This window comes from Micromys minutus (genome assembly GCF_963924665.1).
Source record: "Micromys minutus genome assembly, chromosome: 1".
NCBI lineage: Eukaryota > Metazoa > Chordata > Mammalia > Rodentia > Muridae > Micromys > Micromys minutus.
The window spans coordinates 92,425,381-92,438,550 of NC_137969.1; the positions used below are offsets into that span (position 1 = coordinate 92,425,381).

Sequence of the window (13,170 nt, forward strand, 5' to 3'; positions counted from 1 at the left end):
CTCGCCTCTTTAACTTTCCATTTTGTTTATCTTAATACGAGGCGTTGTTCCCTGCAAGAGTCTAAGTCTTGCCTTTGGTTATAAAAAAAAAGACGAGAGAAAAAAAATTGGCACACACTGGCGCACTATCCACCACCCTGTCATTATTGGTGCAGGCCTGGGAATTCAAGCCGGACCTCCCAGTATTTGCTGCAACTTGAGGCCAAAGTGCCTCTAAAAGAGTTTTCTTTGAGGAATCCCAGAAATTGTTTAAGCGCTTAAAAAAATATTACATATCCCCCGTGTCTATTGCGAGGCAAATGCTCCTGCATGTGTGTGTGTGTGTGTGTGTGTGTGTGTGTGTGTGTGTGTGTGTGTGAGCGCGCTCTCGGAAAAGGCGTCTCAAAAAAAGAAGACACTGTTGAAAAGAAATAAGAAAGAAAGGAGGGGGGAGCATTGCTTAATGGAAGTATTGCATGGGAGAAGGTTGGCGCTGAGCGAGCGCCCCCCCACCCCCAAGCCTGGGATGCACACACGGGGGTTGCCTACCTGGGTGGTCTCTCTACTTTGGTGAGCTGTTGCTAAGCAGCTAATAATAGTCATGTTTGCTGAGTAATTTCTGCCCTCCAAGAGCCAATCGCGTCGCAGAAACCCAAGCCATCTGACAGCCCCGGGGGCGGGAGTTCCAGCCTTTTTCTCTTTCGCTCGCGCTCTCCCCCTCCACCCCCTCCCCTCCTCCTCCTCTTTCTCCAAATGGAGAGAGTTCTTTTTTTTCTTCTTCCATCTCATCTATTGAGTCAAGGAGCTGCTGCGGCCGCTGCCCGCTGCACACACACAGAGCGGAGTCCCCAGGTCCCGGTAGCGAGAGAGGCGCGCGGCGCGGGGGCAGAATGGTCCAGCGGGTCGGTGAGGAGAACAAGAAAGCAGAGTCCGGGACCGAGCAGCCACCGCGAACCCAGCAGCCCGAGAGCGAGCAGCCGCTTCAGAAGCCGCCACCGCCAACTCCAGCCGCAGCCGCACCAGCAGCAGCAGCGGCAGCCCCGGCCCGGCATCGCTGAGACCCGCCGGGCACCGTCGCGTCGCCCGCAGCGGGCGCCAAGGAAGCCGGCGCGAGCGGCGGGGGTCTGCGCGCGCCTTCTGCCGTGAAGGGGTCGCGGCGCGGGGCGGGGACGTCTGGGGGGGACTTGGGGACCGCGAGGCGCGCCCTGGAAGCGCCGGCTCTCGCCTTCCCGCGAGCTGGATGTGGGCAGCGGCGGCCGCAAAGACCTCGGGACTCACGCGCAATGTGGCAATGGAAGGCTCAGGGTCTGAGTCCCCGGCAGCGGCCACGGCCGCAGCGCCCGCAGCGCCCGCCGTGTGAGCGGCAGCAGCGGGTCTGTCACCCGGAGCCGGAGTCCCCGGCGGCCAGCAGCGTCCTCGCGAGCCGAGCGCCCAGGCGCGCCCGGAGCCCGCGGCGGCGGCGGCAACATGGCCTCGGCTGGTAACGCCGCCGGGGCCCTGGGCAGGCAGGCCGGCGGCGGGAGGCGCAGACGGACCGGGGGACCGCACCGCGCCGCGCCGGACCGGGACTATCTGCACCGGCCCAGCTACTGCGACGCCGCCTTCGCTCTGGAGCAGATTTCCAAGGTGCATTTCTGTCCCCTCCTCCCTCTTCACTTTTCCCTCTTCTTCCTCCTTGGGATCCCTGCCACACAGACACACACACACACACACACACACACACACCCTCCTGAGAGAGCAGCAAAGTGAAGGTTGAAAATTTCAAACCCTCCCTCCGGACTTCGGAGGAAAGGGCTGTCTGAGATCCGCAGGGGGTGGAGGGGTGCGTGTGTGTGTATGTGTGTGTGTCTGTGTTCGCGCGTGTGTGGTGTGTGCGCGCGCACACGCCCTCCCTGGTGTGCCTTTTCCGGAGCTTTGGAAACCGTCCTGAGTGGACCACCTCCAGGGCGACCGCAGTGCGGCACTGCCCCGGGCCCCAGCGCCGTTCTCTCGCGCCCCTGCCCACGGTTGCAGCCTAAAGTTCGGCGTTGCCACATTTCTTAACCTCTTTGAGGGGGAGGCGGAGTGGAGAGAGGCGGAGAGAGACAGAGGGGAGGGAGCCAAAGTAAAGGTGGTTTCCTTTTTTGGCAGCCGGTTCTGCTTTCGTTGAGCTTGAAATCTCTGCTCCCTTAAAAATTATTCTCGGGAGAGGACGTCCCCTCTCTTCCAGGTCTTGGGCCGCCTCATCTCCCAGCCTGCCGGGTAGAGGGGCAGTTGTAAACAAGTTGCCACCTTAAATTTTCGGTACGGGAGTGTGGAACGGCCGAGTTCATTGTGTTTACGAGGCTGGCTGAAATGTGTGGAATCCGGGGAAGGCTAGCACCTAGCCTGGGGCCCGCAGGGGCCCTGGCCAGCACCGGGGCTCCGCCGCCCCGAGAGCAGCCTGCGCCCAGCCAGAACCCCCGCCGGCGCCGGCCTGGGCCTCTTCACTGTGCACTCGGCTTTTTAAGAGAGTTCACCAGGCGGGAGTGGGAGAGGAGGGAAAGATCCTTGTGGCCGCCCTCTTCTGAACACAAATAGTGTAAGTTGCAGATGGCTGCCGCACTTCCTAACTTAAGCTCCCGCAGTGTCTCCCTAGGCTGAGTGTGTGGAGTGAGCTCTGGCTGCGGGGCTTACCACGTGGACCTCGCGTACAGCCACACCAGGCCGGGGCCAGATGGGCCACGGTAGCTGTATATTGTCCCTAAGTGCGCTTGCGCCCTCCGGGGCACCGGAGGAAGCTCCAGACTGGAGCCGGGGAAGGGGGGACGTGTCCTGGGGATTCTTTAGTGTTGGGCTTTTCTGTTAGTATCACACCAGGCCCTCTCCAGGTCCCCGGTCCTAAGCCCTGGCTGGTGTTGGCGGCTTCTCTGTTAGCCTTTCTCTCCAGCATCCCAATCAGGGCTGGTGCTCAGGCCACGCGTGGGGGCGCCCCCTGGTCCCTAGAGTGCAGTTCCCACGCTGCAGCCTCACTGATTTACAACCAAGGCCCCCACGCCTCCAGGGCTCCTTCTGAACAGTCCTGGTTCCAGTCCGGAGGGCGAGTCACTGCGCCGCGGGCGCCCACGCCCCCACTGCTGTCCAGAGGGGATCCCCGGGCGGGTGTGCGGGGGACAGCGATTCCCCGGCGTTCACTCCTCCCTTCTGCTTCGTCCCCAGGGGAAGGCTACTGGCCGGAAAGCGCCGCTGTGGCTGAGAGCGAAGTTTCAGAGACTCTTATTTAAACTGGGTTGTTACATTCAAAAGAACTGCGGCAAGTTTTTGGTTGTGGGTCTCCTCATATTTGGGGCCTTCGCTGTGGGATTAAAGGCAGCTAATCTCGAGACCAACGTGGAGGAGCTGTGGGTGGAAGGTAAGCGACCCCCGCGCCGCTAGCGCGCCCTTCGTCCTCCTTTACTGCGTTTGATGAAGATATTTGCCAGCATGCACCTAGAGCCTCCCTGTAGCCAACGAAGCCCTTGCCCGCACCAGGGGCGACTGTTTATTGTTTGCATGACTGGCCAGCAGCCAGGCCCGCCCGACAAAGGCCGCGCTGTAATCTACTCGGGGCGCTTTGCTTTGCTAGGTGTGGTGGGAGAGAGTGGCGGGGGCGCAGAGGCCTTGCGCGGGACGGACCACTCCGCAGGGCCGTGGGGGTGGTCCCCTAGGCCCGCCACAGCCGCCTGCCTGGCTTTGGCTCGGGAGCCGCGGCCCGGGAAAGGCCTCTCTGATCCGGGCGCCTGGGCTCCGCTCCTTTCCCCCCCACCTCCCACCCACCCACTGCGTCTGCGGAGAAAGAAGAGGGGGGTGGAGGGCAAGGCCACCCCTCTGGCTGCAGGGAGTGTGCGCGCCCCCGGGGCGCGCAGGGGGCGGGCGCCGCGCAGGCCTGCGGAGGCGGCCGCGTGTGTGGTCCTGTTTTTGGACCGCTTTCAACTCTGGGGGAAAAAAACATTTGTCTCAAGGTACCAAAAGGAGTGGGGGGGTTGGTTGAAAAAAAAAAAAAAGTAGTAAAGCACAAACTTGAACGCATGTTTGCAAAGTAGATTAATGTTTTCTCGCGGGTGGGGACGCTTTTTAAATGGAATTATTCTTGGAGGTTGAGTTTGTCAGGCTTGCAAGAAAGAAGTGTGTGTCTTTTAAAAGAACGCAAGTTTGATGGGAGGGGCCACGGGAGCTTCGTGTGTGTGTGTGTGTGTGTGTGTGTGTGTGTGTGTGTGTGTGTGTATTTGCGGGGGAGGGGTTGGGGACCTGCATTATAAAAGGTCTTGTAAATTGAAAATAGGTTTTCAATTTCCCTCCAACCCCACTCCCACCACCATGGAAGCTTTTACTCTCTTTGTGATTTTAGGCTTTCTTTTTTCCTTCGTTCTTTGTTAGTTTCTGTTACCTCTTTGAAAAGTACCGATCCCTGTTTGAAAACATTTTAGCTTCTGGCAAACACTGCTTTGGGCATCAGAGTAGTTGGGCAGACGTTTCAACCCAAAATATCTGGTGCATGCTTACTGCAAGCCTCCCAGGACAGAATTTGGAAACCAGAGTTAGTGAGTAATTTCTTTAGTAACTAGTTTCAGGATGCTCTTGGAAACTAACCTTCCAGAATATTCTGTTACCTTAGCTTTCAGTGTTTTGTGAGCTAGTGGTGGAGTATTTAGTTGGGAAGTGACAAATAATAATCTTAATCGTTAAGACCAGAGCACATTCCTGCCTTAAGTAGCTTAGTTAATGAATACAAGTGTCTTTTGGATTGATTCCATTAGGTAATTTACCCCACTTTGCTCCCTTGTCATTGGTAGTTCAGAGAATAGTTTTATTGAGCACTCACTATGTCCCTAGCAACAAATTTCTTTAGTATCTATAACGTTCCTTACCCTGTGCTAGGCACTGATGGAGATACTGCACAGTGCTGTGCTTCAGATTACAGGAATTCGATGCATTTTTCACTAAGTATAGGTTCACACTTGAACTGGTTCATGAAAGTTCAATTAGGAGAAAAAGGGCCTTAGATATCTTGAGGCAGGAGATACAGGGAACAAGAGAGTGTTGCAGCAGGAACAGGTCACCTCCTGCAAGGCCTTGGAAAGGGAAGTGAACCAGGAGAACCTAAGGTTCTAGGCACAGAAACTGACCAGCAAGGCTGTAGAAATTGAGCTAATCGTTCCACAGATGGCTTCTTCCTCCCTGTGCAACAGTTTGGTTTATAGTCGTTGGAAAAGCTGTTTCCAAGTTTCTAAAGATTTTAACAAGCTTACAGAGGCAGTAGAGTCTTAACATTGTTTCAAGAATGACCAGATTGAGGAAGAGCAACTCCTCCTGGGTAAGTGAAGATGTTCACTTAGGCAGACACCCTGACCTGCTTTTGAAATCTTGATGGTTTTTCCTTTTCTCTGCCAGTACAGCTGTGGAACCTAGGGCCCCAATATGCTAGGCAAATTGTCCTCCTGAGCTACATTCCAACTCTAGCTCCTAAGGTCAGAGGCCTTACCTCCTTTCTGTTTTGTCATTTTAGTATGGCTCATTGATTCTCAGGCCTAACACTTTATATCTACTTTCTGAGCCACCATCATACCCCATGTAGTATGTTTTTTCACAAACCTTACAAGTCAATAAAATACCCATGACTTTATTTTTTATAACATGATCATATATGCATATAATGTTTCATATGATAGATATCTCTTTCTTCAAATGAGAATCAGATGATAACCAGGAGTGTGGTCTGCATGTCCCTTCATGTTCATTTTGCTTTGCATTGATATAGGTCATTGGCCTCATTCATTCATTCATTCATTCATTCATTCTTGCCTTTGCAAAATGTAGGTAAACTCAATAAGGAGAGCATTTGATACAGTATAACAAATTTAGTGTTCCTGTCAACACTCAGAACACTGTGAGCCTTTGCTTTTAGGAATAAATGTCTGATGGTTGTGGTGGTCAGTGAATTAAAATGAGCAGCAGGCTCAAGCTTAGGTTCCTGGTTCCTTTTGCTTCAGTCTCTTAGAAAAGTTCTTTTATCATTGTCAGCAAAGTCATCTGTTATAGGATGCTCTCTTCAGGTTCAGGGTGCAATTACAAGCGCAGGGAGCTTGCTGTATACACAAACCAGTGAAGAAGAGTCTTAGATGCCCCCAGTTAAGCAACAGAAGAAAAGAAAGACTACAGTTTAAGGGCAAAGGGAAGCTGGGAAACTGAGGGACAGATTAGAAAGTTTGATTTTTCTCCTGCCATTAAAAAAAAATGACGTGACGAGTTGCCTCTGTGTTTGTGTATATGCGTCTGCACACAAGCTTCCTGGGTGTATTTCATCTGCCAAAATATTTTTTCATATAGCCAGAAAATTAAGGACCCTCCTTGACATTCATATCCTGGCCTTGCCTTTTCATAGTTTGATATCCTGAAGAAATGTCGCTTATGAGTCCATTCACTGCAGGAAGAAGCCATTTTCCTTGCTCCCCTCATCTCAAATACCATCCGTGCATGCATAAATGACACCCTTTTTTGGTTCAGTTAAGATGTTGGTAAAATGATTGCCTTTCAAGAAACTGATCATTATATGTGAGGTACCACCCTGAGTTCTTAGGGTGTATTTCTTCTGCATGACACAGATGTTATCCGAATCTTACATGTGAAAGGACAGAAAAGGGTTTAATAAAGACCCTGGTGTAGTTGGGCACCCACTGTCTGTCTGTCTGTCTGTCTGTCTGTCTCTCTCCCTCTCTCTCTCTCTCTCTCTCTCTCTCTCTCTCTCTCTCTCTCACACACACACACACACACACAAACACACACACCATGCGGCGGCTCAGAAACATAAAAACATGAGTGGTTATTTCCAAGTAGAAGTATTTTGTCAATGTGGATTCTCTGTGCCTACTTTGCACCAGGCCCTGCCCAACACTCCTGAGAAACATCTGTAGTCAGTGGCCTGCAATGTTCACCCTCCAGTGAGGGAAAGGTGGGCTCCTGGTAGCTTGGAGGAAGCTGTAGAGGGGTGTGCGCCACAGAGAGTGGCTGGAACCTGCAGGCTCTTCTTACAAGATGCTGTCATGAAATTGTGGTTCTGGTACCCTTCCTGATACCAAGAAGTACTTGCATTGGCTTCTCTGGGAACTGATTTTTTTTTTTTTAAATCTCACCCATTTGTCAGTGCCATTTTTTTCCTTTGTCAGATCTGCCCTACCCTCCTTAATAACTTTTTTCTTTGCATATTCCCCTCCCCCACACCCCCTCCAGCTCTCTGTAACAAGTTTGTTGTCAAGGTACTCCTGTGACAGAATCTTCATTCATCTCCCTGAGATAAAAGCTTAGGCGGCCCCTGGCCTCCTTCTCTGAAAAGGGCAACAACCTTGAAATGACTCCATATTGCCTCGGTGTTTGGTTGTTAAGGGCATTAAGGCAGCATCAGGGAGGAGGATGAGAGAGTTATTGAAGAGAAATGGGAAATTCTACACTTAAAAAAAATAAATTACTCATTTGATGGGCAGTCACACCCTCAAGTCTGTTCCGTGTGCTTTCTGTGTTCTTGGCACAGTTAGAGCTGCCATCCTTCATTTGCTCAGCCATGGCACTCTTGCCATTTGCATCTGGATACTCCTCCACTGTCAGAGGAGGACACCCTAGAGAGTGTCCAGCAGAGCCCTTGGACTCTACTCACAAGGTGCCAGCAGCAAGGATAACATTTCTGTTCATTGCTAGATGCCCTAGTTGAGAACCACTGAGTTGGATGATGAATGGCTGGGTAGAAGGCCTGGCCTTTGCAGGTCTAATTGGGTCTGCAAAGGCACTACTGTGTGTGTGTGTGTCTGTGTGTGTCTGTGTGTGTCTGCAGTTTGATGAACAAGAGGTGGTCATTCCAAGAGCAGATGCACACAAAGGAGAGGAGCGAGCAAGTTCTTGGTATTATTCCCTTTGTACTTAAGAGAAAAATAAGTGACAAGTAAAAACCACCAGTTTAAAAAAAAAAAAAGGTCAGGTGGCTCAGGTAACCCCCACACAGGACAGTTGGTGGGCTCTGAGCCAACCCTGTTCTGCCTGTCATTCTTGACCCATCATAAGCCAGTTTGGACCATGGACTGTTTCAGATGTATCCAGTGCCTCTTGGAGCTTCCAGGAGATGACAGCTTCCAGATGTATGAGCTGCCTGGTTCGTGTGTTTAGGTTATACACTACAGCTGATGCTAAGATTAATGCTGGCTGGAGAGCTAGGGAGATTGGTCTGCTTTCCACAATACCATGTTTATATTTCATTTGGATTTCTCCTTCAATGCTGACCTGCCTGTGACCCCCTGGGTCCCCATTCTCGAGGGGTGAGGTGGTACTTACTTGCCCTTGCTTAACTTCTAGCTGGAGGGCAAAGAGGGAGGCTTGTGCGTGCAGAGAGGGGCTTCTTGGGGCTGCCTCCCACACAGTCAGTGCCTCAGTGAGCCCCTGAAGACTCTGCTGTGCTCAGGAGGTGATGTGCCAGGCCTTTTAAAGGCAATAATATTTTACAGTTATTTTGAAGGAAACCAGATTTTGTAGAAGCCATTTTGCATGAAAGTCTTTCACTTCTTGGAAACACTGTTTTGACGATTTGGGTCGGGGGAGTGGGGAGATTATCTGTATAAATCCTATATCTCTAGTATTTTCATATTGCACTGTTATTTCCAGTGACTGCTACAGGCTTCTGACAGGTTGCTTCCTCTTCCCTCCCCTATCTCTTGTCACCCATCCCTTTACCCCCTTGCTTCTCCACACTCACTCCTAAACTGCTCAAGTTCATTTCCTTTTCAAGTGAGTCAAACCCGAACAAAGGTCTGTCTGGCCAGTTAGGAAGGATTCAGGAGATGTTTTCTTTTGTAGTGGGGTGAGACACTGGCCGCGAAGCCACCCTGTATTCTGGATCAGCAGAGGCATTGCTTTTCTTATTGAGGATTCTTTTTGCAGACTTCTAAATAACGTTTTATAAGGCATCTTCAGAATCTGTGGGCGTGTTCGTCCTGTGCATATAAGGTGTATGAAGTTAAGTCTTGACCTCTGTCCTTGTGGCATAGGATGTTAGGGAGAATTGGGCCCTGTAGCATCTTTGAGTTGCTAAGTGAGACACATGGCGACATCCCAACCCAGGCTCCCCACTTCAGCCTTTCCCTAAGTGGCATGCCCACCAGAGAGATAGGAGGAGAGGACAGATTTTCTTATCCAAATTTTGGCTGACCCCAATAGCCTTAGATGTTTCGTTTTCATGAGGTCTCTTTTGACATCCCAGAGGTCAAAGGTTCTGGGGAAGGCAGTTCAGCATGGGCAAAAGGAGGAAGCTCTTGGAATATTCTCAGTGGGAACATTTTTTTGAAGCACAGACAATTAGGATTGCCCCAGAAATAAATACAAACCCCTCTTTTGTGGTTGTTGTTATTGTTGTTGTTTTCTGCCAATCTCTGGATTTGGGTGCCTTACAGGGTTTCTCTTTCAAATTAGATTGTGGATCTTTTTTATATTAGACTGATGCTCCCTTTGTGTTACATTATTTTTTTTTCTGCATATCAGCCTCTAAGTAGATGTAGCAGGAAAAAAAATTAGCCTTCCTAGACAGTAAAATGTTGCCATTGAGAGACGGCCTGAATGTTGGCAGGTGTGCAGGAGCCTATTGTCCAGAAAGTTGCATACCATCCCTTTCCCCTGGGAGGGGAGGTGTTGCGATTTAATTGGAGTTTAGAGCATAGTTGGCAAAACAGTTGCCTTGTGTTAGGGAAACCATTTCTTGGTTGACAGTCAGGTACCTGCTAATGAAAGACGACTTTGTTGGAGGGATTTAATATGAGAAGGCAGGACCTTACTTGTAATCCCAAAGTCCAAGTGTGAATTGGCTTGAATAGTCCCAAGGTGGAGATGGGTCCCACATGGGGGACCGCATACCCGTGGGGTCCCCAAGTAGAAGTGAGGCCAGGGCAGAGGCAGGTCCCCGTGCACATCACTGTATATGTTTGATAGTCCTCTTCTTGGAATAAATGCAGAGAAGCAGCTGTAAATGTACTCCGTTTAGCAGCTGAGATGGTTTCCAGCTCTTGCCGAGACATGGACAGAAGAAAGGGAGAGAAACTGGAAATGGGCTTCCAGTCAGTGTGCTTAAGGGCTTCTGGCTACTAGCTCAGGGATCCTGCCCAAAAATGCCAGATGTATTACATAGTCAAGGATTGCAATGTAAACACTGCTCTGTGCCACGAGGCAGGGTGGTCCATCTCCTACTTAAGAAAAGCAGGAGACCCAGAGGAACAGAGCAGGCCTTTGGCTGTCTGACCACTTGAGCACTGTGGTTCTGCTTGAGTTAGGGGCTGCACAATCAAGACTTGTATGTCTAAAAGTCAGATAAATTAACACCTCGAAAGGCAACTAACAGCCACTTGTGTTCAGATGCCATCGAGAAGCAACTTATCTTTCTTGTACAGGGCTTGGAAATGTGGCTCAGTAGTATAGCACTTGCTAGCAAGCCCAAAGCTATGGATTCTAGTCCTGCCAGTATTCTCCTCTTAAAAAAAAAAGTTGAGTATGGGGGTTGGGAATGAGTAGGAAGAAAGCTATGTCCTCCAAGAAGCATCCTTAAGTTACTGTGGACATCACTCTTGCCATCTGCTCTTAACTGAAAGGTGAGGGGAAACTAGGCCAAGAGTGGCCAGTTCTCCTCCGGACCTCCTACAGAGTCAGAGAAAGCCTGCTGGGTTGGTTCATCCCGGTTTAAGCTCAGGATTTATCACAGGGCTGTTGTGATGTAGCTGTGGGAGGTGGCTCTAGGTACCTTGTCAGATGCATGGCTTTCAGTTCTGCTGTGCTTCCTAGAGGGAAGTCTGGACACTGCAAAAGGCCAAGAGGGGAGGAACAACTGGGCACGTCCAGCTGCCTGCCGTCCACTAAGGTGTGTTTTTACAGTGCTGCAGACCGTTAGAGATTTGAAGGCCTAGAGAGACCACAGAACTTGTGTTCAGCTGTTTTCAGAAGAACCAGGCTCACAGTGTTGGGGGGGGGGTTAAAAAAAGGAACATATTTTGTGAGTTATGAGGAAATCAGATTTTGGCGATTGTTAAAATAACTGCTCTAATATTTTCCTGATTTAAGAAATCTATCCGTAGCATGCTCGGGAAGAAACGGTAATAGTGAAAACAGGAAATTTGAGATTACAGAAAATAGAGGCTTCTTGACTCCTTGCCTTTCCCTCCCCCTCCACCACCACCCTCCCCAGTCTGTTGGTCTTCCCCACCCCCACCTCTCCCTCCCACACTCCTCAGTTTCTTTTCTCCTTTAGTGGGAAACAAGAAACCTTCACAGAATAGAGTTAAACATCACGAATGCCTCTGTTTCAATACTCTAAGGAAGAAAATACCAAAATAATTTTTCTTTGCTGCCCACAAGGTTATTTCTTCTCACCTGCTTCTTTTTAGCATGTTCTCGAAAGAGTATTAAGTTAAAAAGATGTCAAGTTTGCTTCATCATTTTTAATCTATATATGGTCCAGGGAAAAGCATGCCTGATACCTTGTTCAATTGCAACCCACACTTGGAATTCGAGAGGCTCTGGATTAGGAGTAAAATATCTGTTAGTTGCTCTCTCCAGAGATTTGGGGGATAGGATGACCCCTTTTTTTCCTTCTTTCTTCTTCTTCTCTTCTTCTTCTTCTTCTTTTTTTTTTTTAAATAGGCTACAGTTTCACATGGGCTCCCCAAAGAAACCTCTCTCCCTTTTTGTTCCCCATACCAATTGATTTATCATTTTGCTTGCAAGCAGATCCAGAATGTTAGGGCAAGAACACACTCACTTTTTTCTCGTAACTTTTTTGTTGCGGGCCGAAACCAGTTGACTTGAATAAATTTTTCTGAGGCCTGAATGTAGCCAGCAACGTGGAAAAATCTTGCCATTCAGGGCCGTCTGAATGTACATTTCAGCCACACAGTAAGCTGCATTGGTAAGCACTGGACTGCTAAATACAACCATTTTTCGCAGCGGCGAGTTAGACAGGTGATTAGCATAATTAGCACAGCGAGGCCATACATATGGTAATGCTGAGTGTGTAAGTGCCAGCTGCGGGGTAAAATTTATGTCAGGGGTCGGCAGGGCTGTGCGAAAGCATTGTGTCCCAGCTGCAGGTCAGGGCCGCCAAAGCTTACCTCCTTTTCTGTCCTTGGTGAATACGCCAAACTGAAGAGAAAGACAGAAATATAACAGATAGTGCTTTGATGGGGCAGCTCGGTTCTGTGTGAGAGGGACTGGCCCGTAAACGTTGCACACGCACGCACATGCTTGCGCACACTAGCAGAGATCCCATTACTGTCTCTACAGATGATGTTTATCCCCAGCCAGGTCTTCATGAGTGCCTATGGACAGGGAGAAGTGGGGAGAAAGACCTGAGGGTTTCCCGGAAGAATTTTAGGTGCCGAGTTCGGCTATAAAAGGAGTGGAAAGTTGTGGGTTTTTTTTTTTTTTTTTTTTTTTGAATGGGGTTGTTCCCTCATTCCCTGCTCTACCTTCTTTCTTACCTGCATGGTTTTCCTTCACATTAAATGTGGGGAGAGTTCCCTGATGGTTGGGTTACTGTCTTCATCTTTAGGGAGGGGGGCTGTCTTGGACTTTCAAGCTTTGGTCAAAGGACAAGTTGTCATTGATGGGACTTGGCCCAAACTGTTTTATCTGGTTAGAGGAAAGTGTGTGTGTGTGTGTGTGTGTGTGTGTGTGTGTGTGTGTGTGTGTGTGTTTTACACTCCTGGTGGGCAGAATAGCATTTCCATTTCTATTTGTAATCACTGTCAGACCCACTAAATTCTTCACAGTTAAAATAGGGGAAAAAAGGTAAATAGGGTCCCTGTTTGAAAGAACAGCCTTGGACAACTCACACTTTGAAATCTTGGGCAATTCGGTGGGGTGTTTGTACATTCCCCCACTCAAAGCATTCTCTTCCTCTGTTTTTCCCTCCCCCACTTTTTTGGTTGGTGGCTGAGAGCAGTGGTAGTGTTGACAGAATATAGTTCACACACCATGCTGACCCGGTGATGAAACTTCCTCCTGGCACCAGGGGGTCCTTATGTACCGGGCCCCTAATCCAGCTAATCCTGAGGGCAACAAAATCATGAAAGTGGCCCCCAGTGCTGCATGTCTCCCTGCACAGATGCACAGGGAAGGCCGGTATGTGGATTCCCAGAGGCCAGGGAGCCTGTCTGCAAGGTAGGGACTGCACTGTCT

The 13,170-nt window shown here is 49.8% G+C and overlaps 1 protein-coding gene across 1 annotated transcript in view; it reads left to right on the top strand.

The window, feature by feature from the left end:
• The first annotated feature begins 1,434 nt into the window (after positions 1–1,434).
• The window catches only part of PTCH1 (patched 1), a 53,194-nt gene continuing 41,458 nt past the window's right edge, over positions 1,435–13,170 (top strand). The window contains exons 1-2 of the mRNA XM_080936047.1: positions 1,435–1,605; positions 3,157–3,349. Coding sequence (XP_080792173.1) covers positions 1,447–1,605; positions 3,157–3,349 — 352 coding nt within the window. The 5' untranslated portion in view covers positions 1,435–1,446. The remainder of the gene's footprint in view (positions 1,606–3,156; positions 3,350–13,170) is intronic.